This window comes from Salvelinus namaycush, chromosome 27, assembly GCF_016432855.1.
Source record: "Salvelinus namaycush isolate Seneca chromosome 27, SaNama_1.0, whole genome shotgun sequence".
NCBI classification, from domain to species: Eukaryota; Metazoa; Chordata; class Actinopteri; order Salmoniformes; family Salmonidae; genus Salvelinus; species Salvelinus namaycush.
Genome location: NC_052333.1, coordinates 23,602,286 through 23,625,381, shown reverse-complemented (window position 1 = coordinate 23,625,381; position 23,096 = coordinate 23,602,286). Strand labels below are relative to the sequence as shown.

At 44.0% G+C, this 23,096-nt stretch overlaps 1 protein-coding gene across 1 annotated transcript; it reads left to right on the top strand.

The window, feature by feature from the left end:
• Positions 1-1,125: 1,125 nt before the first annotated feature.
• LOC120022793 (synaptic vesicle glycoprotein 2A-like) lies at positions 1,126-14,003 on the top strand. The gene is made up of 12 exons (XM_038966791.1): positions 1,126-1,726; positions 4,815-4,995; positions 5,301-5,452; positions 5,599-5,732; positions 11,203-11,292; positions 11,587-11,694; positions 11,963-12,051; positions 12,326-12,490; positions 12,669-12,802; positions 13,064-13,267; positions 13,483-13,642; positions 13,820-14,003. Exons 1-12 carry the CDS (start codon positions 1,126-1,128, stop codon positions 14,001-14,003), a joined length of 2,202 nt encoding a protein of 733 aa, XP_038822719.1.
• Positions 14,004-23,096: the final 9,093 nt, after the last annotated feature.

Sequence of the window (23,096 nt, the reverse complement as noted above, 5' to 3'; positions counted from 1 at the left end):
ACACTACACTAATCAAGTCGTTCCGTTGTTCCGTTGAATGTAATAGTTTCTACAGTGCTGCTATTCGGTGGCTAGCTGGCTAGCTAGCTAGCAGTGTTGACTACGTTACGTTAAAAGAACGAAAATAGCTGGCTAGCTAACCGAAATTAGTCTAAACTACACAATTATCTTTGATACAAAGACGGCTATGTAGCTAGCTAAGATCAAGCAAATCAAACCGTTGTACTGTAATGAAATGAAATGAAATGTGATACTACCTGTGGAGCGAAGCGGAATGCGACCGGACAGCAAGGTCATCCATATCATAATCATGCGAGAGGCCATTTTCAAATAAAGCAGTATAAGTCAAAAGCAACATTATTTGTGCACAGCAATAATGCACTCTTGGACTCATACTCTTACAATATATTATTTTAAATGTATTTTCCATTTGTTTGTGAAGAATATTGTTTTTGACTTCTCCATGAATCCATAGTCCACTAGGAAGAGTTGCTACCCTTCTCAGTTTGTCCCTGCTTTACTTTCCCTGGTGTTGAGTTGTTATCAGATGGACACAAGACACAATATGTCAACATCGAACAGTAAGCCATTCCTAATCAGTTTACAGAGAATGCTATTTGAGATAAGATGCTACTTGGCATCTGCTTAGAAATATGCTTCCCCTAGCAAGTAACAGGATCTGGGCTTACTCATATTGAGCATTATAGAGATAGAACGTTACTTAAAGGGGCAATCGGGGATTCTAAAAACCACTAATTGGTCACCCCGCCACTTGTTTTGATAAACAGCTGAGGGATGAAGCTATGGATGCAAGGACTGCATTAGACCACAATTGTGGTTTTAAACATGTTTTGAAGCTATACAGTATTTATTTACAATTGTATTGACCCAAACCCTGATTCAAAAGTTTGGTCCATGTGACTAACAATGTATTTGCGCTTTCCCTCTGTAGAGGAGAAGTCCATCGCAGAGCGGGCCCTGTGATCCAATCCAGCTCAACTCTCCGCCACCCTATTGAGGGTAAACTGGAACACTGCCTGACAAACACTCCCCAGAGATTCCTGAGCTCCATCCTGCTTTTCAGGTGATAAACCCCTGCCTTTGAGATTCCTCGACCCTTCAATAATGGAGGACGGCTATCAGAACAAGACAGCCTTTATAAAGGGCGCCAAAGACATTGCCAAGGAGGTCAAGCGCCAGGCAGGCAAGAAAGTGGGCCGCGGTGTGGACAAGATGACCGACGAGTACAGCAAACGCTCATACGCCCGCTTTGAGGAAGACGACGACGATGACTACCCTGGAGTGCCTGGGGGGCAGGACAGTGGCTACTACCGGGGCGACAGCCAGGCAGCCAATGACGATGAAGGTGGCCACAGCGACTCCACAGAGGGCCACGACGAAGACGACGAGATCTACGAGGGCGAGTACCAGGGCATTCCCCGCGCTGACTCGAGCAAGGCTGCCGACAGCCTAGCAGGGGGAGATGGGCAGCAGTTCAGGGACATGGCACAGTTTGAGGGGGAACGGCGGAAGGATCAAGAAGAGCTAGCCCAGCAGTACGAGACCATCCTGCAGGAGTGCGGCCATGGAAAGTTCCAGTGGACCCTCTACTTTGTGCTGGGGCTGGCCCTCATGGCGGACGGTGTAGAGATTTTTGTGGTGGGCTTTGTGCTCCCCAGCGCCGAGAAAGATATGTGTCTGTCAGAGGAAAGCAAGGGCATGTTGGGTAAGTGTGACCCTTAAACTGTGTCTTTTTAATTAACTTGATTGATTTACATGCTAGGTTAGTGAGCCCTTAACTGTTTTTCTCCGATCAAGTGTCAAATGTGGGGGAGTTAATCGGCTCCAATGCAAATTCAATAAAAACCCTGTCATTCTATGGTAAATTCCTCACATCTTATGTCTTTGATAGACAATAAAATTATCAATCTATGAATGTGTAACCTAACGTAGGAGGCGTAAAAAGACTCCTGAGCGGAGTCCCCACATCCATTTTTCAAGTTAGGTTGTATCCCTGAAAACCGGGAACATCCGCTTTCTGCCGACCCTCTGGAGAGTGATGAATGTGTAACTCAGTAACCTATTCATTGACATCAGCACCGGATACACAAATGTCTGCTTGGCAGCACTTCATTTTATGATAAAGAAATTACCTGGTATTTTTTTTATTCACGGAAATAACCAGGTACTGTAGTTACTAGTGCAGACTTTAAAAAATTAAATAGTACCCTTCGTTACCACATTTTTCTAGCAAAAATCAGTACAGTTAAATAAAATTGTATTGTGTGTTTGTGTTGAGTTGTGAATTTCATGCCAGTGTACCACCAGCATTCAGCCAGTTGCGCTCTAGCATCTTAAACAGGTCTCCCTCTGTTTTTTCTCTTACCGTCTCTCTGTCTTGTGCTATCTTTAGAATACTTTATAAGTGCCCATAAACTTTGTTGTGGCTCAGAAACGGTCCAAAGCAGAGAGCAACCTAGGCCCAAATTGGCTACCCATTTTTCTGAGGAGATAAACATGAACATCATTTTATTATGCTGAAAGAGTATGACAGAGGAAAACATGCAAAACATTGCTGGTTACTAGTTTTGATTGAATATAGGGACCCTAATTTATGCTCTGCAGCTTGCGTTGATCTTGTCTCTCTGACACGTATATAATAATAATAATAATAATAACAACAATTGATTAACCTTATATCTCAAAGTGCTTCAAGAGCAAAAATCAAACAAGCAATATGCAGTATCATGACAAGTCAACCAATAGAGGCCAAGTCTTTGCTGCATCCTCTGAAGATAGAGAGGGTCAGTTCATGGGTTGAGTGTAGGGAGCTGGTCAGAGGAAGGTAAATGATGGCGATGGAGTCTGCTGATGATCTTGTAGAGGGCAAGTCTGGAGTCTTATAGCCACTGGACTTCTCTTCCACTCTGTGATGCCGCAGCAGTGATGCCTCGGCAGCTCTGGGCGCCAAAAAGCTCACCACACAAAGTTCAGAATAGAAGCCAGTCGTCCTCACTACAAGCTCTCTGCTTTAGCACTGCTGTATTCCTCTACGTAATACTGGCACCCAGATGGAACAAAAAGCTGGTAATGTGTCCAGGTGCATTTTTCAAACAAAAACATTAGCCGGGTAGCCATAGCTAGCTACCTATGTCTACGCTGACAAAGAGAGTTCATTCTTACATAAAGGGGAAAACCATCTATGATTAGCCTCCTCCATCCCACACCTCCCGCTTCACTACCCTTGAGCTTTGTGTGTGTAGGTGTGTACGTGTGTGTGTGTGACTTTTGGAAGAGATTACAGCCTCGAGTCTTCTTGTGTATGACGCTACAAGCTTGGCACACCTGTATTTGGGGAGTTTCTCCCATTGTTCTTTGCAGATCATCCCAAGCTTTGTCAGGTTGGATGGGGAGCATTGCTGCACAGCTATTTTCAGGTCTCTCCAGAGATGTTTGATCGGGTTCAAGTCCAAACTCTGGCTGGGTCACTCAAGGACATTCAGAGACTTATCCGGAAGCCACTCCTGCATTGTCTTGGCTGTGTGCTTAGGGATTGTTGTCCTGTTGGAAGGTGAACCTTTCCCCAGTCTGAGGTCCTAAGTGCTCTGGAGCAGGTTTTCATCAATTATCTCTCTGTACTTTGTTCCGTTCATCTTTCCCTCGATCCTGACTAGTCTCCCAGTCCCTGAAAAACATCCCCACAGCATGATGCTGCCACCACCATGCTTCACCATAGGGATGGTGCCAGGTTCCTCCAGACATGACACTTGGAATTCAGGCCAAATAGTTCAATTTTGGTTTCATCAGAGTATCTTGTTTCTCATGGTCTGAGAGTCTTTAGGTGCCTTTTGGCAAACTCCAAGCGGGCTGTCATGTCCCTTCACTGAGGAGTGGCTTCCGTCTGGCCACTCCACCATAAAGGCTCCAGAGATGGTAGTCCTTCTGGAAGGTTCTCCCATCTCCACAGAGGAATTCTGGTGCTCTGTCAGAGTGACCATCAGGTTCTTGGTGGTCCAAACCTCTTCCATTTAATAATGATGGAGGCGACTGTGTTATTGGGGACCTTCAATGCTGCAGAAATGTTTTGGTACCCATCCCCAGATCTGTGCTTCGACACAATCCTGTCTCGGAGCTATACAGACAATTCCTTCAACCTCATCGCTTGGTTTTTGCTCTGACATGCACTGTCAACTATGAGACCTTATATAGACAGGTGTGTGCCTTTCCAAATCTTGTCCAATCATTTGAATTGACTAAAGGTGCACTCCAATGAAGTTGTAGAAACATCTCAAGGATGATCAATGGGAAACAGGATGCACCTGAGCTCAATTTCAAGTCTCATAGCAATCGGTCTGAATACTTATGTAAACAAGTTTTTTTTGTTTTTGTTTATTGTAAGAAACCAATAAGATTAGCATTCCTGGCATGTTATTTTGTGGAAATATACAGTAATTCCATCTCTGATTGCACCCAAATTGGCCATTGTAATTTATAGGATTCATATAATATAAAGTTTTGACAATTTCTTTGGATTCCTCATGTCTAACTTTTTTTTAAAGTTTGGTTCAAATGAATGTTAGGTATTATATTTATTAAATGTTATATGAATCCTATAAATCCTATAAATGGCCAGTCCTATAAATTAAAATGGTCAATATTTAAAAACATAAACTATTTCAGAACGATCTGAGATGGTGGGTGTCGAAATCATCTTTCTTGTGCCACATGTTGTGCCGAAGGGTAACAAATAAAGCAGCAATATGTACAGGTATGAAACATGTAACTCTCTCATTTTCTCTTTCTGTCCTCTGCAGGTCTGATAGTTTATCTGGGAATGATGGTCGGTGCATTCGTGTGGGGTGGGCTCGCTGATCGGATAGGCCGACGGCAGTCCCTTCTCATCTGTCTCTCCATCAACAGCGTCTTCTCCTTCTTCTCCTCCTTTGTCCAGGGTTACAGCACCTTTCTCTTCTGCCGACTACTTTCTGGTGTTGGGTAAGATTCTGAAAACCGATGGATGGTGAATGATAGATAGAGACAGAGTTACACGCAGACGCAGGTGGGCTTAATAGCTTTTTTATAGTTATATAGCAGAGATATATATGTTTTTTTGCTTTAATGCTATGAAGGACATGTCATCCAAAGAGCACCCTCACAGAAGCTAAGTAACACCCCTACCACCAAGTATTCTCCCCAAGTTTGATTTCATTTACAGATTCTCCAAAAAGACTAAACATGAACAGGATTAGAAAGTCCAGCTCAACTTCCAGTGGTTTGTTTCTCTGTGCTAATCCTTACAGGATCGGTGGTTCCATCCCCATTGTGTTCTCCTACTACTCAGAGTTTCTGGCCCAGGAGAAACGTGGGGAGCACCTCAGTTGGCTCTGCATGTTCTGGATGATTGGTGGCATCTATGCCTCAGCTATGGCATGGGCCATCATCCCACACTATGGTGAGTAGCCTATGGCGGGTAGGCTACTCACGGATATTGTCCCAAAAGCGCACAAAATGCCTTACCACAAAGTTGTATCTAGGGATTACGCAGGTTTACAGTTTGTGCTTCGTCCCATTTCTCTCTCTTTGCTCCTCTCCTCCCAGGCTGGAGTTTCCAGATGGGGTCAGCGTACCAGTTCCACAGCTGGCGTGTGTTCGTCCTGGTGTGTGCATTTCCCTCTGTTGCGGCTATTGCTTCTCTCACCACCATGCCAGAAAGCCCGCGCTTCTTCTTAGAGGTAAGCAGGGATCACTTTCTCAAGTCCATATAGTCCATATAAGTCCATATAGAAGCAGTTTACCCAATTCCAATTCTAACCTCAATCACTTGAAGCCATATACAGTTGAAGTTGGAAGTTTACATACACCTTAGCCAAATACATTTAAACTCAGTTTTTCACAATTCCTGACGTTTAATCCTAGTACAAATTCCCTGTTTTAGGTCACTTAGGATCACCACTTTATTTTAAGAATGTGAAATGTCAGAATAATAGTAGAGAGAATGATTTATCTCAACTTTTATGTCTTTCATCACATTCCCAGTGGGTCAGAAGTTTACATACACTCAATTAGTATTTGGTAGCATTGCCTTTAAATTGTTTAACTTGGATCAAACGTGTCGGGTAGCCTTCCACAAGCTTCCCACAATAATTTGGGTGAATTTTGGCCCATTCCTCCTGACACAGCTGGTGTAACTGAGTCAAGTTTGTAGGCCTCCTTGCTCGCACACACCATTCAGTTCTGCCCACAGATTGTCTATAGGATTGAAGTCAGGGCTTTGTGATGGCCACTCCAATACCTTGACTTTGTTGTCCTTAAGCCATTTTGCCACAACTTTGGAAGTATGCTTGGGGTCATTGTCCATTTGGAAGACCCATTTGCGACCAACTTTAACTTCCTGACTGATGTCTTGAGATGTTGCTTCAATATATCCACATAATTGTCCTTCCTCATGATGCCATCTATTTTGTGAAGTGCACCAGTCTCTTCTGCAGCAAAGCACCCCCACAACATGATGCTGCCACCCCCGTGCTTCACGGTTGGGATGGTGTTCTTCGGCTTGCAAGCCTCCCCCTTTTTCCTCCAAACATAACGATGGTCATTATGGCCAAACAGTTCTATTTTTGTTTCATCAGATCAGAGGACATTTCTCCAAAAAGTACGATCTTCGTCCCCATGTGCAGTTGCAAACCGTAGTCTGGCTTTTTTTATGGCAGTTTTGGAGCAGTGGTTTCTTCCTTGCTGAGCGGCCTTTCAGGTTATGTCGACATAGGACTCGTTTTACTGTGCATATAGATAGTTTTGTACCTGTTTCCTCCAGCATTCACAAGGTCCTTTGCTGTTGTTCTGGGATTGATTTGCACTTTTCCTACAAAGTACATTCATCTCTAGGAGACAGAATGCCTCTCCTTCCTGAGCAGTATGACGGCTGCGGGGTCCCATGGTGTTTATACTTGCGTACTATTGTTTGTACAGGTGAACGTGGTACTTTCAGGCGTTTGGAAATTGCTCCCAAGGATGAACCAGATTTTGTTTCTGAGGTCTTGGCTGATTTCTTTTGATTTTCCCATAGTGTCAAGCAAAGAGGCACTGAGTTTGAAGGTGTTAAAGGAATTTAATTCCTATGTTTATCAACCAATTCAATTAAAACACTCTGTCCATACATAAGAATTTGTAAGATACTTATCAGCATAAAATGGACAGAAACCAGTCTCAAAATCAATCAATCAATAGCGTTTATTCTCGAGAGTACTGATCATAATACATTTTACATCAGGTTATATAATAAAGATGATGTCATAGGTTTTAATGTCCATCCTCCTCTCGGATACAATGGCAGTATAGTTCACAGCTTCATTACGTTGTCTGCCACCTGTTAAACAATCTACAACCAGCCCAAGGTCTCTCCCCTCCCTGGGTAGAGACAGAATGTCCTGTAAGGAACACAGCATTCCAGCCTGTCTGAAGATAACTCCATTCTTTCTAATAAGGAACACATTATATTCAGCATTATGATTATAATAAGTTTCATTCATACAGTAACATCTAAGTCAAATGTATACATATTTTAGTCATTAAACACAAAAATCCCGTAACAGAAGGTAGGCCTTGAAATACATCCACAGGTACATCTCCAATTGACTCAAATTATGTCAATTAGCCTATCAGAAGCTTCTAAAGCCATGACATCATTTTCTGGAATTTTCCACGCTGTTTAAAGGTACAGTCAACTTAGTGTATGTAAACTTCTGACCCACTGGAATTGTAATACAGTTAATTATAAGTGAAATAATCTGTCTATAAACAATTGTTGGAAAAATTACTTAGATGTCCTAACCGACTTGCCAAAACTATAGTTTCTTAACAAGAAATTTGTGGTGTGGTTGAAAAACAAGTTTTAATGACTCCAACCTAAGTGTATGTAAACTTCCGACTTCAACTGTAAAGTGCCTTCAGAATGTATTCACAGCCCCTTGACTTTATTTTGTTGTGTTACAAGGTGGGATTAAAATGGATTTAATTGTAATTTTTTGTAAATGAGCTACACAAAATATTCTGTAATGTCAGTGGAAGAAAAATACTAACATTTATAAAAACTTAATGAAAATGAAAACGATAATATATCTTGATTACATAAGTATTCAACCCCCTAAGGCAATACATTTAGCAGCAATACCTTTGGCAGAGATTACAGGTGCAAATATTTCTGGGTAAGTCTCTAAGAGCTTTGCACACCTGGATTGTACAATATTTGCACATTTATCTTTAAAAAAAATTTGGTTGTTGATTTGTCAAGTTGGTTGTTGATCACTGCTAGACGGCCATTTTCAAGTCTTGCCATAGATGCCGGGGCGGCAGGTAGCGTAGTGGTTAGGGCGTTGGGCTAGTAACCGAAAGGTTGCAAGATCGAATCTCCAAGCTGACAAGGTAAAAATCTGTCATTCTGCCCATGAATAAGGCCGTCATTGAAAATAAGAATTTGTTCTTAAGGGACTTCCCTAGTAAAATTAAATATATTTTCAAGACGATTTAAGTCAAAACTGTAACTAGGCCACTCAGGAACAATGTAATCTTGGTAAGGAACTACAGTGTATATTTGGCCGTTTGTTTTAGGTTATTGTCCTGTTGAAAGGTGAATTTGTCTCCCAGTGTTTGTTGGAAAGCAGACTGAAAACAGGTCTTCCTCTAGGATTTTGCCTGTTTCTGTTTATTCTAATAAAAAAAAACTCCCTAGTCCTTGCCAATGACAAGCATACCTGTAACATGATGCAGCCACCACAATGCTTGAAAAATATGACGCTTTGTATTCAGGACAAGAAGTTAATTGCTTTGCCACATTTTTTTGCAATATTATTTTAGTGCCTTGTTACAAACATTCTGTACAGGCTTCCTTCTTTTCACTCTGTCAATTAGGTTAGTATTGTGGAGTAACTACAATTGTAAGGATCTATGTGTAGCTGGTGCAGAGGAGTCAGGCGCAGGACAGCAGAGATGAGTAAATAAAAGTAACTTTACTCAAAGTCATCAAAATACAAGAGAATTACCAAGCCCACAAATACGGACCACAATACAACAAACAATCACTCACAACCAAACATGGGGAACAGAGGGTTAAATAATAAACAGGTAATTGGGTGAGTGAAACCAGGTGTGTAAGACATAGACAAAACAAATGGAAAATGAAAAGTGGATCGGCGGTGGCTAGAAGGCCGGTGACGTCGACCGCCGAACACCGCCCGAACAAGGAGAGTGACCGACTTCGGTGGAAGTCGTGACAGTACCGTTCCGGGTCGAGAGCCAGACCCGATACCGGGGCCTCACTGCGGTGACGGTCGGCGCTCGCCTTCTGCCGCCTCACGGCCCGTTGCAGGTGCACATGGGCGGCCCAGGTCCCAGGTCTCCTCCGAGCCTTTAAACTATTCGTCCATCGCAAGAGCTTCGATCTGGCTCTGATGCCACGGTGCCAGAACCGGCTGATACCCCAGTACGCACTGGAAAGGAGAGAGGTTAGTGGAGGAGTGGCGGAGTGAGTTTTGGGCCATCTCTGCCCAGGGGATGAACGCCGCCCACTCCCCCGGCCGGTCCTGGCAATAAGACCGCAGAAACCTAGACACATCCTGGTTTACTCTCTCCACCTGCCCGTTACTCCATAACAATGGAGTTGAATACTTATTGACTCAAGACATTTCAGCTTTACATTTTTTATTAATTTGTAAAAATTTCGAAAAATATAATTCCACCTCGACATTATGAGGTATTGTGTGTAGGCCAGTGAACAGAAATCTCAATATAATCCATTTTAAATTCAGGCTGTAACTAGGGATGCGATATGAAATATTTGGCCGAAACCAATATCAAATATTTTCCTTGACAAAAAAAACCCGATACCGATAACCGATATTTAAAATTTTAGCTGCCTGTTAATCATTCTAGTACAGTTAAATAGTTGAAACACACACACACACACACACACACACACACACACACACACACACACACTGACCAAAAAGTAATTTTGTTGGCTTTTACGAATGTTTCCATTACCAATAAAACTTAATCAAAACCTATTTCTTTAACTAACTGGCTATGCTGTTTCGTTGTTCATTTGTTCAGTCTCAATCAGGATTTCATCATACATGTCAAGCAGTGAAGTTTCAGCTCTGTCTGTCCGTGACCTCTCTTCCTCGGTCACTGGGTCCGTTTCCATCTTGTCCAGCTGTGTCTGTAACATTTCACATAAACCCTGTTTCTTGTCTGCATTGAGGTAGCGGTCCTTGTACATAGCATCGAGCATGGTGGCGACACAGTAGAGGCTCAGAGAGAATTCCACCGAATCGCTTGTTCACAGCCTCTAGTAGAGTACTTTTCCAAGTTAACCCGACGGTCTTTGTTGGCATTTTTGTTGAGCAGGCATTTCAATGCCATGACAGGGTATCACGTCTGCTGCATGTTCTCAAATGCCATTGAAATGGCAGCAGTGGTATGAGAACCAGCACATTCTTGAGCATGCAATACGGCTTTCCTCAGTACGAAATCGTCGTCGACCCACTGTGCTGTCAGATGCTCATGGGGCTGACATCGCTGGTCCAAATATCTTGAAGCTAATAGCAGTTACGCCTATAACAAGTAGCTTGTGGATGCGAGTTTCAACAAGATTGTGTAACTTTGGTAGGGCAACATCTAAACAATAGTGCCTACTTGGTAGTGTGTACCGGTGCTCGACCAGTCGGCGAAAGCCAACATCATCCACGACTGAGAACGGTTGATTGTCAAGGGCAATGAATTTTTAGTTAATATCGTTCGATTCCGATATCCTTACCGATATATCGTGTGTCACTAGCTGTAGCACAACAAAATATGGAAAAAGTCAAGGGGTGTTAATACTTTCTGAAGGCGCTGTATGTCATTACCTTGACTGAACAGCAGTAAATATTGCAGATTATACCTTTAAAGGTACAATCTGGGATCTTGTGAATTTAGTCTTTTCAATTCTTCAGATTCTTCAGATTGATTGTTGAGTTTAGCACAACTGTCTTACTCTAGTAGCATAAACCTAAATATAAGGCTTTATTACAAATTCATGGAAATTAAGGCACATTACAGTATACCCTTAGACACTTACTTCACACAGACATAATGTTTCGCAATACTCGTAATGTGTTTCAACTGTAAGTATTTTTTATGAAGTATGCAATCATTTCCCAACAGAACGGCAAACACGACGAAGGCTGGATGATTCTGAAACAAGTTCACGACACCAACATGAGAGCAAAGGGACACCCAGAGAAGGTGTTTTCCGTGAGTATTTCTGAGACAAACGTGTAAAGTTTTTGAATCAAAGGGTTCTTCTGCAAAAAGTGTTTATGAAGTTGTATTCTCCTGTCCTAGCTGTTTGTTATTGTGTAACCACGTCCCCAGGCTGGAAGAGTCTGATGTTGTCTACTGCGTAGCCTAGACCCGCTATTTTTTTGTTTTTTACCACTCCAAACAAGAAGTTCCCTCACAGGAAAATCTCATTTCATCTAATCTAATCTAATGTATACATGTACTGCACACAAATGAGTTGAAAATGGAAGGTCTTATTTTTCCCAGGTCACCACCATCAAGACTGTAAAGCAGATGGACGAGCTGGTGGACATGGGAGGAGACATATCAACTTTGCGATGCTATAAATTGAAGCTGACCAGCCTATTCCACCAGGTAAGAGTCATGTTAAGATCCCTATAAAGGTATGAGGTTATGATTATTTTCTGTGTATATCTTTTATATTTCATACAGAATATGTTAATTTGCGACTGCATACACCGTTTAGCAGACGCTTTTATACAAAATGACCAAAGCCCAATTTATGCTTAGGTAAAAAAAAAGTTTTGTGCAATGTGTTTTATAGTGGGTTTTTATGTTTTTAAACCGTGTCAGCAGTAAAACCTAGATGCATATTTGAGTTCTTTTCTGTGGGTTGCTATAGGTGCGGAGTAACTTCTTGGCCATCTTCAATCCAGAATACAGAAGGACCACCTTCATGATGATGGCTGTCTGGTTTACCATGTCGTTCAGGTAGCAGGACCAGGGCCGTGACCATAGTGGTTATCAGCGGCCTGTGCACAAACTGGTTATTTTTTTGATCAATCAAAAAGCTCAAGAAATGTTTTGTCATATCAAATCTAAAAAGATTCCCCAAAGAAATGGTGGCTCCTGCCGTCTTAACTTACTGGGCATTGATATTATTAAGGTTCATGCTTATCTCAACTGATTTCAACATAGTGAAAAATGAAGAAACATAATCATGTTTGTTTGGTTGAACCACATTTGTCTTTTGCTTCTCCCCCAGCTACTATGGGCTGACAGTGTGGTTCCCTGACATGATCAAGTACATCCAGAAGCAGGAATATGCCTCGCGCACCAAGTTCTTCACCAAGGAGCGAGTGGAGCATGTGACTTTCAACTTCACCTTGGAGAACCAGGTGCACCACCAAGGACAGTACTTCAACGACAAGTCAGTCCTCATGATATTACACAGAACTTTCTGAATTTGCAACATTTTCTTCTTAATCGGGAGTGGTAAACTGTGCTAGTCTTAATTTTGCAACTATGCAATGGACACTAATTGTTAGTCGACTCTAATGCAACTGGGCCGCTAAATACGTATTTCTTACTTTTACATTGTCCACAAGGTTCATCAACCTTAAGATGAAGTCCATGGTGTTTGAGGACTCATTGTTTGAGGAGTGCTACTTTGAGGACATCACCTCTAGCAGAAGCTTCTTCAGAAACTGCACGTTCATCTCAACCCTCTTTTACAATACAGGTAAAGTGTCTCCCAAAACAAGAAGCATAAACAATATAAAGTGGAGCTTACAATAGTTATGAGCTCAGTCCATGCCTAGATGTTCTGTATTATGTAATTCTGTATTATGTTTCATGTTTCGTGTGGACCCCAGGAAGAGTAGCTGCTGCTTTTGTAACAGCTAATGGGGATCCTAATAAAATACCTAATACCATTGAACTGGGCAGTATCCTACTCTTGGACCCTTCTTGACACCTCTCTTACTTTCTTTTCTCTTGACAGACTTGTTCCAGAACAGAATCATCAACAGCAAACTGGTAAACAGCACCTTCCTCCACAACAAGGAAGGCTGTCTGCTGGACTTCACTGATGACAACAACGCCTACATGATCTACTTTGTCAGCTTCCTGGGCACATTGGCCGTGTTACCCGGCAACATTGTCTCAGCCCTGCTGATGGACAAAATTGGACGTCTGAGGATGTTGGGTATGTCACGCCTTCATTCATGTGTTTTTAATGCTTTATACAACATTTAAAGAATATGTGCATATTTTGAGATTATACATCTGATGATACATTAATCATGCACCCCTTCCTATACCACAGTATTTCATGATTAGCCTACTACAGAAAGATCCCTTATCTTTGTCTGATCTTTTTCACCCTCTTTCTCTTGCCCCTCAACCTCTTTTCCTACACAGCGGGATCAAGTGTCATATCTTGTGTCAGCTGTTTCTTCCTGTCATTCGGCAGTACCGAGTCGGGAATGATCGCCCTTTTATGTCTCTTTGGCGGCATCAGCATAGCTTCCTGGAATGCCCTGGATGTGTTGACTGTAGAACTGTACCCCTCGGATAAAAGGCAAGTGCAGCTACCTCACATTTTGCAAGTGTTACAGCTCCTTAATTCTTGCACAGTGAATAAAGGTGTATTTGATGCAAACATATTTATTGAAAAGATTTTTAAGTTTTCATGTTAAGTTTTAAGAAGTGACCTTGTCAGAAGTGCTGACAATTTCCATTCTTTTCTCTTTTTTAGGACCACTGCATTTGGCTTCTTAAATGCCCTTTGCAAGTTGGCTGCTGTCCTGGGCATAAGCATCTTCCAGTCCTTCGTAGGCATCACCAAGGCTGTGCCCATCTTGTTCGCTGCGGGAGCACTCGCTGCCGGCAGTTTCCTAGCACTAAAGCTGCCTGAAACACGGGGCCAGGTGCTGCAGTAGCACAATTCACCACCAGAAGGCAGCGGAGTGTAGCTCCCGACCAACCGTACAATCTCAGCCTTTAGCAATCCAACGTTGCTCATTAAACACTAAAAAACAGACTGTTATCAACAGTGTCACAACAGTCCCAGATTACTGAGAAAATATGAAGATAGCATCATACTTAAAATGCAGATGTGACCCATATAGCCAGCACAGACTAGCTGGCATCTTCACCACAGCATAAAATAGCACATTGGGTTTGCTTCTCAGAGACCCTACAGATTAGACAGAATGAAATCCTGCCAACAAAGATATAAGCTTATAAACCACTACCAAAGGATACAAAGATACTGCTTGATAGCTACAATGCCTAATGGGGATACTTCCCAACAAAAGAGATCAAACATCTATACACCCTCAATTCATCCTAGCACCCATATCTGACCCTAATACCAAATAATATGAGGTTAAAGATGCCCTCCAACAGATTTCCACCTGAAAATAGCTTTCACTGTAACTTAGCTTTCCACTGAATTTACATATCTTATTGGCTTCCTCTGAAAGAGAATATTGCAGACAATATTTCCCTTACCAGGTGACATGCACCAAGCTCCCTGCATCAAAATAATTATATAGATTATGTGTTCAAACTTGGCATTGATACTAGTTATTTTATCATATATAAAATGGACTGTACATGTGTGTTGAAGATACATTGCAAAGAAAATAAATAATGACAGGACAAATAACAGTTTATTTATTGATGGTAATTCGAAGGGATCGGTTTTGTTGATATGCACACAAAAAAATTACTTTGTATGTTTGTCCACATCAAATTTACATCAAGCAGTGAAATATATGTCTAAATAGTTATATGTTGTGTGCGTATTAGGGAGAAAGATGGAGAAAGTGTTGCATCCTTCTGTATGTTTTTGTAATTGGTTCAATGAGACTTCTGATGAACTTATTCATGTACATTGATCTACATTGATAAAGTGCATCATTATGGTTCTGTAAAGATATTGGAAAAACAGACAAAGATGAGTAAATAAGATGAGAACCTATTTAACACATCAGTGGAGATATCCTTTCATTTTGAAAGGCTAGAATATTGTTACTTTAGAATAACTTTTAATGCATCAATGAGTCCAGCATTACAGCTCATGTTTCCTGCGTCTCACATCGTGGTCTTATGCTCACTCTTCATCAGCATGTTTAACATTCCAGTTAGCTAAGGCCAACATGTGCCCTCTGCTGTCTATTAAGACCTAAAGAACATTATACCTAGGAGGACCAAAGTCAGTCGGTTCAGTCGTTAAACGATGCAGTATTAATGAAGCACAAATTATTCCATATACACTGTTACTAAGCACATTGTCCTTCAGTCATGCAGCTCATGGGAAAAGAACCATAGCAACTAGTCGCTCACAGATTCATTTGAAGCGCTCAATTAAATCCAAACTGTGTTGTGTTTTTCCACAGTAGTATAAAACACAATTTTCTCTGTGATAAGAAATGTTCAAGTTATTGTGTTCCCCGTCCCTCCCCCTCCCTCTCGAAAAATCCCCTCAAAGGTAGATGCCTACAGTTATCAGAATAACATGTGTACAAGGGTATGTACATTGGCAAGGCAGGCTTGGTTGAATCTAGCCCTATGTCTTTATTGATTACTATGTGCTTACCTGTCACCGTGTCCACGCCATCCCTTCTAATATTTGTGTCACAAGTGTGGTGACAATCAGTGAGAGAGCTGATCTCGCCCTTGCTCAACTGTAGTGTGAGTGTGATATCTGACTGCAGGGCAATTGGGCTTGTTGAATGTGTAGCCTGCGGAATTTCTCTGTTGCTGTGTGCTTGGTACAAGTGAGTGTCTGATGTGGTGCTGGATTTATTTATTAGAATCAGATCTCTTTAGTGTTGCATATGTCTGTATATGACATCTATTGTTATTTGTGTTTGCACATAACTGACAGATTTGTGTGTTTGAGTGAGTTTGCAAAAGATAATTGTAAAATAATGTGTTCATGTTTGAGAGTGTAGATTGAATTTGTAATCTCTGTTGTGCTCTCTCTCTCTCTCTCTCTCTCTCTCTCTCTCTCTCTCTCTCTCTCTCTCTCTCTCTCTCTCTCTCTCTCTCTCTCTCTCTCTCTCTCTCTCTCTCTCTCTCTCTCTCTCTCTCTCTCTCTCTCTCTCTCTCTCTCTCTCTCTCTCTCTCTCTCTCTCTCTCTCTCTCTCTCTCTCTCTCTGTGTGTGTGAGTGTGAGTGTGAGTGAGTGTATGTGTGTGTGCGAGTGCCAAATATTTTTTTACTTCTGTTCTGGTGTTTTAATCCCAAGAACGAGCACAGATCAATAGGGGCCAATATAACATATCTATGAACTAAAAGACTAATACAATAGATATCTAGATCAATGTGATGTTCTTTATAGTGTCAGCCTTGCTGATTAGGTCTCCACCAAACAAATGTTTGCCCCTGAAAACATTTTGTCTCTGTGATTGCCTGACAGGTTGCATGGTAATCATAACATTTGTTCAAAGTAAATTCAAATTAAATGTGTTAGCAATTGTAGCGTGGTTTTGGGGAGTGTCAAAATCCCAGGCATTCTCCCTTTAGATAGATGCTTGTTGTTTCCAGCATAAGAATCTGGACCCAAGTTTTAGACCCATCAACCTTTAAACTTTTCTCTGTTCATATCTCTCTAAGATCAAAGGTCCGTGTGGCAGGCTGGTGAAAGTAGCCCTCACAGTAAACAGGATGCTAAGCATGCTTGTGGTGTCTCTCTGGCTGCCCTGTATCCCTGGTCTGTTTGTCCAAAGCAGGAGCTGCTTTTGTATTGCTGTCTTATGGTGACACTTTGGGTCTTTGTGTAACAGTGTCAGCTCTATGATTGCTTTTTGATCAGAGTGGGATGACTTGGTGCAAGTTTAGTCTGTGTTTTTTTTAAGTAAAACATTTTTGGTGATCCTATTACTTTCGTTGGAATTGTTGTACTTCTCTCTGCTTTCAGTGGGGGGGGTTAAAGTTCCAAGGAGAAAAGAAATCAAAGCAATAAAAGGGACATATTTCTTAGGGAATAGGCACAAGTAAGTAGGAATTTCAAAAGGACCACCATGTTTACGTCAAAAGAGCGTCTTTAGTCTATTAAAGCTCATGTCCACTTGAGATGAAACTGCCGTTATTGAAATGTGACTTAAACATCAACGCGCTATCATTGTACTGTGTGTAGAAACTGTAGATGTTTGTACGTATGAGTATAAAATATGTGGACAAAAAAAGATCAAGGAAAACACTTTGACAATACTATCAACATGACAGAACACTATTGTATGTTGTTTTTGTTTTGTAAATTACATATATTGAAAAAATATGTGAATATATTCTTCAGTAATCACTCCCATGGGATGTTGAGAATATTTTACAATGATGCTGACCAGGTGCTGTATGTATTTATTTTATGTGAGAATTGTTACTTATGCTGGGATTCACACTTGTGGGCCATTTGTCTATCCAGTTCTATGAAGAAAATAAATAACTACTATGGATATAAAACAAAGTCCTTTCCCCGTATTGTATGGTTTTTGATAAGGATGTATTTTGTGTGTGTGTGCGCGTGACCATAGGAATCAACCATGTTGAATGCTGCTCTAAGATTTGTAACAAACACAAGGCCTCATACACATCACTGTACCTTCTATCAGTTAGCAGGAAGGACATCCTTAACCGTAAGGCAACAGAGTCACTATTACATGCTTGTCTCTAAGGCCATTTTAGGGCAGCTACCAATATATTGAAGTGCTTTACCTTCCCCCATGGTCATTACCGTCTGAGATCACAGAACTGTATTTTATATAACGTTCCCAACACAAGAACTGAGTTTGGTAAGAGTGCTTTTTGATTTGCTGCTCCATCATCTTGGAACACTTTGCAGAAGGGCTTATAACTAGATCATTTTATCCTGATTGGTGATTTTAGATCCTGTTTGGATGGCTGCTGACCACAGATTGCACATGTTTATAATCTCTTATGCACTTTGTACTGTTTTATCTTCCATTCATTATTGTGTTTATGTTGTGTTGTGTCTCATGTGTAACTAACTATATGCATGTTGCATTCCTGGCCAGGGTTCAGTTGAAAAAGAGATGTAAATCTCAATGTGACTAAATAAAAGAGGTTGGCATGGGTCCCATCAAAGAGGTCGAAGAGGTGGGCTTGGGTCCCATCAAAGAGGTCGAAGAGGTGGGCATGGGTCCCATCAAAGAGGTCGAAGAGGTGGGCATGGGCCCCATCAAAGAGGTCGAAGAGGTGGGCATGGGTCCCATCAAAGAGGTCGAAGAGGTGGGCATGGGTCCCATCAAAGAGGTCAAAGAGGTGGGCATGGGCCCCATCATAGAGGTCGAAGAGGTGGGCATGGGCCCCATCAAAGGGGTGGGCATGGGCCCCATCATAGAGGTCGAAGAGGTGGGCATGGGCCCCATCAAAGAGGTCGAAGAGGTGGGCATGGGCCCCATCATAGAGGTCGAAGAGGTGGGCATGGGCCCCATCAAAGAGGTCGAAGAGGTGGGCATGGGCCCCGTCAAAGATGTGGACATCAGAGAGCGGGAGGCAGACGGCAGGGAACTGTTATGTCTAATAAAGTCCTGGCCATCGTCGTTGACCATGTGGTAAACAGCGGCTTTACCATGGTAGAGGCGGACACATTAGTTCACCCCAATCTGAAAAGATCAACTGTCAATTCCATCATGAGAACATTTCGCCAAGTAAAATGGTAAGTCTGCAGGATATGCGCTGTGCTTTACCATTACATTTACAATAAATGACATATTGTAATGCAAGTAAATTCACAAAACATGTTACAGTATACTGATACTCTGTTCTACCATCAGAATTGACAGAAGACCAACAACAATCGCCCACCTTTTGAAGGGGCACCAGGTGTCTATGAAAAGTATTTACCTGGTGCCTTTTGAGAGAAACAACGACCGGGTGAAACAACTGCGGGCCGAGTATGTTCCGGTACAGCACTATATACTGTATTACTGTTACTATTTGATACACATGCTACTTCACAATATCATATTGGAACTGTACTGTAAAAAAGAACTAACCAAAATATATTTTTAAAGGGTGATGTTGCTTGATGCTGCTGTGAACCATAACAAGTATATCTTTTTAGATGAAGCGGGCTTCAACCTGGCCAAAACTTGGCACCGTAGGCGGAACCTCATCGGCTAATGGGCGACCATCCAAGTGCCTGGAAAACGTGGGGGAAACATCTCCATGTGCACAGCTATCTCTGAAGATGGGGTGGTAGGACGTAGGCCATTACTTGGATCATACAACGCTGCACACATTGTGTTTCTCATTTAACTTGAGCAGGCTTGTCAAGGTAAAGGGGTCACCTATGTCATTGTGTGGGACAATGTCAGGTTCCACCATGCAAAGGTGGTTCAGGCATGGTTTCGGGCCCATCACTGATTCGTGACCCTGTACCTGCCCCCATACTCTCCTTTCCTCAACCCTATTGAGGAAAGGAGGGAAAGGGAAAGGACCCTTTTTTTCAGCATGGAGGTGTACAATCACCATCCCCATGAGCATGACACTCTCCTTTTGGCCATGGATGAGGCATGCAACAACATCAATGCAGACCAATGTCAAGCTTGGATTCGCCAGGCCGAAAGGTTTTTCCCACGGTGCATGAAAAATGAGGACATTCACTGTGATGTGGATGAGAATTTATGGGCAAATGCTCAAGACAGGCTTGATGCAAATTAATGCGTGCTAAACGTTGTTTTATTTTCACTCTGTAATGCCCGGGGTGTCGTGGATGAAAGGAGTCAAACGCAGGAGACAGAGAGTTCAGAGTAGCGTTCCAAATTTAATTCCCCACACGGGTGAAAACACGACGCTACTCTAAAACAAATGCTTCACCACAAACAAAGTGAGAAACACGAATAAACACAAACCAACGAACACGTACCCTGACACACAAGAATGTACAGACTGTACACACAACAATCCCGCACACCCAGCAGGCCGGGCTGCTGGGTAATAAAGCCCCACAAATCACCCTAACCACAAACAGGTGTCCATAATCAACAAAAAGGGAGGGGGAGGAAAAGTCAGTAGCAGCTAGTAGGCCGGTGACGACGACCGCCGAGCGCCACCCGAACAGGAAGGGGAGCCACCTTCGGTGGGAGTCGTTACAGTACCCCCCCCTGACGCGCGGCTCCCGCAGTGCGCCGACACCGGCCTCGAGGACGACCCGGAGGGCGAGGCGCAGGGCGATCCGGATGGAGGCGATGGAAATCCCTCAACATCGATGGATCCAGAATGTCCCCCACCGGTACCCAGCACCTCTCCTCCGGACCGTACCCCTCCCAGTCCACGAGGTACTGCAGGCCCCTCACCCGGCGTCTTGAGTCCAGAATGGCTCGTATCCTATACGCCGGGGACCCCTCGATGTCGAGAGGGGGAGGAGGGACCTCCGGTACCTCACCGTCCTGCAGGGGACCAGCTACCACCGGCCTGAGGAGAGACACATGAAACGAGGGGTTAATATGATAATAGGAAGGGAGTTGTAATCGATAACACACCTCGTTTATTCTCCTCAGGACTTTGAAGGGCCCTACACACTGCGGACCCAGCTTCCGGCAGGGCAAGCGGAGGGGCAGGTTTCGGGTCGAGAGCCAGACCCTGTCCCCCGGTACAAACACGGGGGCCTCACTGCGGTGGCGGTCAGCACTCCTCTTCTGCCGTCCACTAGCTTGTTGAAGTGATTCCTGGACGGCCCTCCATGTCTCCTTGGAGCGCTGCACCCATTCCTCCACTGCAGGAGCCTCGGTCTGGCTCGGATGCCATGGTGCCAGGACCGGCTGGTACCCCAATACACACTGAAAGGGGGACATGTTAGTAGAGGAGTGGCGTAGAGAGTTCTGGGCCATTTCGGCCCAAGGGATGTATCTCGCCCACTCCCCTGGCCGGTCCTGGCAATACGACCGCAGAAACCTACCCACCTCCTGGTTCACTCTCTCCACCTGCCCATTACTCTCAGGGTGATAACGGGAGGTAAGGCTGACCGAGACCCCCAAACGCTCCATAAACGCCCTCCATACTCTGGACGTGAACTGGGGGCCCCGATCAGAAACGATGTCCTCCGGCACCCCGTAGTGCCGGAAGACGTGGGTGAATAATGCCTCCGCAGTCTGCAGGGCTGTAGGGATACCGGGCAACGGGAGGAGACGGCAGGACTTAGAAAACCGATCCACAATCACCAGCACCGTAGTATTCCCTTGAGACGGGGGAAGGTCGGTCAGGAAATCTACGGATAGATGTGACCAAGGCCGTTGTGGAACGGGGAGGGGTTGTAACTTCCCTCTAGGAAGGTGCCTAGGAGTCTTACTCTGAGCGCATACCGAACAGGAGGAGACGGAAAACCCAACGTCCTTAGCCAAAGTAGGCCACCAATACCTCCCCCGAAGGCTCCCCACTGTCCTCTTCACCCCAGGGTGACCCGAGGAGGGTAGGACGTGAGCCCACCGAATCAATTTGTCCCGAACACCAAGCGGCACGTACTTCCGCCCCGCCGGACACTGAGGAGGAGCGGGTTCCGCCCTTAATGCCCGCTCGATGTCCGAGTCCACTTCCCACACCACTGGTGCTATAAGCCTTGAGGCGGGAAGGATGTGGGTAGGTTCGGTGGGCCGATCCTCCGTGTCAAAACAACGGGACAGTGCATCCGCCTTTATGTTTTGGGAGCCCGGTCTGTACGATAGAGTAAACTGGAATCGGGTGAAGAACATGGCCCACCTTGCCTGACGTGGGTTCAGTCTCCTAGCTGCCCGAATATACTTCAGATTCTGGTGGTCGGTCCAGATGAGAAAAGGGTGCTTAGCCCCCTCAAGCCAGTGTCTCCACACCTTCAGAGCACTGACCACCGCTAACAACTCCCGGTCCCCCACATCATAGTTACGCTCCGCTGGGCTGAGCTTCTTAGAGAAAAAAGCGCAGGGGTGGAGTTTTGGTGGCGTACCCGAGCGCTGTGATAGCACGGCACCTACCCCAGCCTCGGACGCGTCCACCTCCACTATGAATGCTAGAGAGGGATCCGGATGCGCCAGCACGGGCGCATCCGTGAACAGCGCCTTCAACCTGTTGAAAGCTCCGTCCGCTTTTGCTGACCACTGCAAACGCACCGGACCCCCCTTCAGCAGTGAGGTAATGGGAGCTGCTACCTGGCCAAAACCCCGGATAAACCTCCGGTAGTAGTTGGCAAAACCCAAAAACCGCTGCACCTCTTTTACCGTGGTCGGAGTCGGCCAATTACGCACGGCCTTAATGCGTTCATCCTCCATCACCACCCCCGAGGTGGAAATGCGATAACCCAGAAAGGAGACGGCTCGTTTGGAGAACACACACTTCTCAGCCTTGACATATAGGTCATGCTCCAGCAGTCTACCAAGCACTTTGCGTACTAGAGACACATGCGCGGCGTGAGTGGCTGAGTAGATCAGAATGTCATCGATATAAACAACCACTCCCTGCCCGTGCAGGTCCCTGAGAATATCGTCTACAAAGGATTGGAAAACGGCGGGAGCATTCTTTAACCCATATGGCATGACGCAGTACTCATAATGGCCCGATGTGGTACTAAATGCGGTTTTCCACTCGTCTCCCTTCCGAATACGCACCAGACTGTACGCGCTCCTGAGATCCAGTTTTGTGAAGAACTGCGCTCCGTGAAATGATTCCATTGCCGTAGCAATTAGAGGTAGTGGGTAACTAAACCCCACTGTGATGGCATTTAGACCTCTATAATCAATACACGGACGCAAACCTCCCTCCTTTTTCTTCACAAAAAAGAAACTCGAGGAGACGGGTGAGATGGAGGACCGAATGTACCCCTGTCCCAGAGACTCAGTGACATATGTCTCCATAGCCACCGTTTCCTCTTGGGACAAAGGGTACACGTGACTCTTGGGAAGCGCAGCGTTTACCTGGAGATCTATCGCACAATCCCTACCCGGTCGATAAGGTGGTAATTTAGTCGCTTTCTTTTTACTAAAAGCGATTGCCAAATCGGCATACTCGGGGGGAATGCGAACCGTGGACACC

What these genes read in the sequence shown, in the direction of transcription:
- LOC120022793 (XM_038966791.1), top strand. Translation starts at nt 1,126, where the DNA reads ATGGAGGACGGCTATCAGAACAAGACAGCCTTTATAAAGGGCGCCAAA. An exon ending in GGAAAGCAAGGGCATGTTGG is followed by an intron (nt 1,727 to 4,814) that starts GTAAGTGTGACC and finishes TGTCCTCTGCAG; the next exon opens with GTCTGATAGTTTATCTGGGA. An exon ending in AACCCTCTTTTACAATACAG is followed by an intron (nt 12,803 to 13,063) that starts GTAAAGTGTCTC and finishes TTCTCTTGACAG; the next exon opens with ACTTGTTCCAGAACAGAATC.